Consider the following 2,909-nt stretch of genomic DNA (forward strand, 5'->3'; position numbering starts at 1 on the left):
TAAAAACCAACTTTATCTCAGAAATATTCTGAGATACATAAAATAGAAGAAAATTAAATGAGTCTTTAGTCACAAAATGTACTACATCCCGCAATACTAGATTCAATTAATTTAATAAAATATAATATACATATAGATTCTGCACATTGTATTGCTTTTACCTAAGCAGAACATATGCTTAAGTAAGCGTGATATAGGTTAACCACTCTTTTAACCAGCTGGTTCTTTAATCTTTCTTTGGAAATTTTTTTACCCAGTGCCATTTTGGAGTACAGAGTTCTTTCAATTTTTATCATTTTTTTTCTATTACATGAAAGGAAGAAAACATTTGGCACCAACAGAAAAGTAACTCAAGGGTCCGTTTCTGTTTGATCAAAGGAAAAGCTAGGAAGTGTCAACAAGTCTTTCTTTGGGGTAGGAGATGTTGACATACTGTCTGGAAGCAGCGAATCCCCTATATCCATGGAATCCTTGGACTCACAGGATGGAGCGCGCCGCCTCAAGCAAATGTCTCCACTGGCAGGTGAGAGGCTGTGAGGTCCTCTAGCTACCAAACTCTGCCCATCAGGTGGATCTATAGATATACAGGGAGGGCTCAGTTTTTTCTTCTGTCGTGTTCCTTGCAAGCCTTCCATTTCACTGACCACCTGACTTATGAAGCCAGAGGAGCTGGATGTGGAATGGTGCTGAGGGCTGTTTTCCATGGAACAAATTTCTATTGAATGTCTCCTTTGATCATCTAACCAAGAGGGTGGTTTTTTTAGAAGACCCTGGGTGTCTACACTGTGGTATTTCTTCAGGTCCTTCAGTGTCACGTTGCCGGTATTGCCTATGTTCCTCTTAGGAGTGAGAGGCTGACCCTCTGAACAGGCACTCGAGGCTGTACAAGTTTCTGAAGTGAAAGGCTCCGAGGAGCTGTTTATTTCAGATACTTCTTGGTCCATTGAATCTCCAGCTGTCTCCTGATACGAGTCTGCACAAGCACAGGATGCTGGTGCCTGCTTTGAAATATTATACTGATTGTGGGAATGCTGCTGCGTATGAACGCTCACCCGACTCCATGCAGCCAACTCATTCGCTTCTGAGGGCGTCAGAGCCACTGGTGACTCCTCCTTGGGCACAGCAGGGACATTTGGGTCAGAGAGTTCACTCACCTCAGTGTGGAGATTCTCCTTGCTATCCAGAGAGTCATTCCTTATAGCCATCTGGATCGGAGCGCAGGGAGACCAGGGAGGAGAGCAGTTGCCAGGTGAGAGAGACAGAGGAAACAAAGGTTAGTACAGGCAAGGCACAGAGTTGACAGGGCACTCAACTCTGCTGAGAGACCTCAGCACAGACCCACTGACTCCTCTAATAACCCGTGTTGGGGGTTCTCCCAATTCCCACGTTTCCGAGATCTGTAGGTTTGTCCCTGTGTAAGTGACAGCAGAATCTGGCCCTTCACTCTTCATGAATGGTTGACCTTTATCTTTCTCCTCTAACAACAGAGGGCTGCAAAACCAGAACGCCCCCACCCAAACTTACACACCTTCTTGTTATGCAAAGGATGTGGATCTACAGCAAAGCCATTGACAGATTCAGCAGCCCAGGAAGGAGCAGGAGAGGGGAGATGTGCAGGTGAGCCTGTGTATTCCCTTCTCTAGCTCGGTGATGCTGAGGGCATGGAACAGGATCCCCAGAGCCAGCAACACCGGAGCAACCACGCTCTGTGCCAGCATCAGGGTGACAGCCTGTCCCTGGCATTGGTCCCCAGGCTGGAGCCACGACTCTGCACCATCTTACAGCAGGCTCTGGAAGAGCTGGAGTCCAAAGCTGGACTAATAATAATTTGTAATTACTTCAGCTTATTCTGATGCTGAAATTCAGGCTTCCTAAGGCACATTTTGCCTTGGCTGTCTGGAGCTGTATGCAGCATCAGGGCCTGCTGGCAGAAAGAACCTCGGGCATGTTTGGAAGGCTTTGTCTTTTCACTGCACTGCGTTCCTTGTCAAAAGGCTTAATAAATCAGCCACGTTAACTGGTCCTTAAAGGCAGAGTCTCAGTTTGAGAAGACTCTCAAACGATCTTAAAGATTAAAAACGTCGCAGAGAAATTTGGAGGAAATGCCTACAGCTGGTCTCAGTCCTTTAGAAAAGTGTAAGGAGATGAAATTCCTCATACTAAGGAATACTTTTGTGACAAATCACCCCAAAATGATCATAGAATTCATATCAAAATTGTCCCGCAAGGATCGTTTGAGCCAAATGATCTCTATTCAGCAAAGCTCTCGTCAGCTGCAGTGTGCACATGTATGCAGAAACACAGTCTATTGCTGCATCTGCACATTGGGCTCCCTTTGTCATTGGGGAGAGCTGGGAGAATGTTTAATACAGACAGCAATTTTGACCAATGTTGGTGAATCCTTTCTAGTTAAAATTTCACAGCATTACACTGGCAACTAACCACAGTCAGGAGTGGAATTATTCTGGTCTCCTCAATGCCAATAGTTTTAGTGAGTGCTCGGGAGAAGGAATCATGTTCATATCCTGAGAAGAGACACAGACCACACGCAAGTAGAATACAGAAGCAAAAAGTAATTATGGTCATTACTTTTGCTTGCACACCAACCTGTGTTGCACACCACGACAGATTTAGTCACCACCAGCTCTTTCTTTGCCTATGATACAGGCATCTGTGGTTGTTGTTAGCAGTTAACTGTTTGTACAAATGTTTTACTGGTTTGTTTGAAAACAAAAGGACCCTCTGCCACCCCACTGGGGTGTACACCAGTAGCAGCCACAGCTTGGTGTGGGCTACACCTTGGATACACAGTCCTGGGAACTATGAAATCAATATAGGTTTAATTTCAGGTAGAATTCCTCTGGAGAAAAGCTTTTGTGCAATGCACTGCCAAGGAGCGTATTCCTCAG

At 45.2% G+C, this 2,909-nt stretch overlaps 1 protein-coding gene across 1 annotated transcript in view; it reads right to left on the reverse strand.

Annotated features, from left to right (window-relative positions):
- Window positions 1–350: 350 nt before the first annotated feature.
- The window catches only part of LOC103808937 (voltage-dependent T-type calcium channel subunit alpha-1G-like), a gene marked incomplete at its 5' end in the record, with an annotated part of 52,586 nt that continues 50,027 nt past the window's right edge, over window positions 351–2,909 (reverse strand). Inside the window, one exon of the mRNA XM_009081745.1 lies at window positions 351–1,205. Within this exon, the coding sequence (XP_009079993.1) occupies window positions 351–1,205 (855 nt within the window). The remainder of the gene's footprint in view (window positions 1,206–2,909) is intronic.

The sequence above is a fragment of the Acanthisitta chloris genome, unplaced genomic scaffold (genome assembly GCF_000695815.1).
Source record: "Acanthisitta chloris isolate BGI_N310 unplaced genomic scaffold, ASM69581v1 scaffold28539, whole genome shotgun sequence".
Classification (NCBI taxonomy): Eukaryota; Metazoa; Chordata; class Aves; order Passeriformes; family Acanthisittidae; genus Acanthisitta; species Acanthisitta chloris.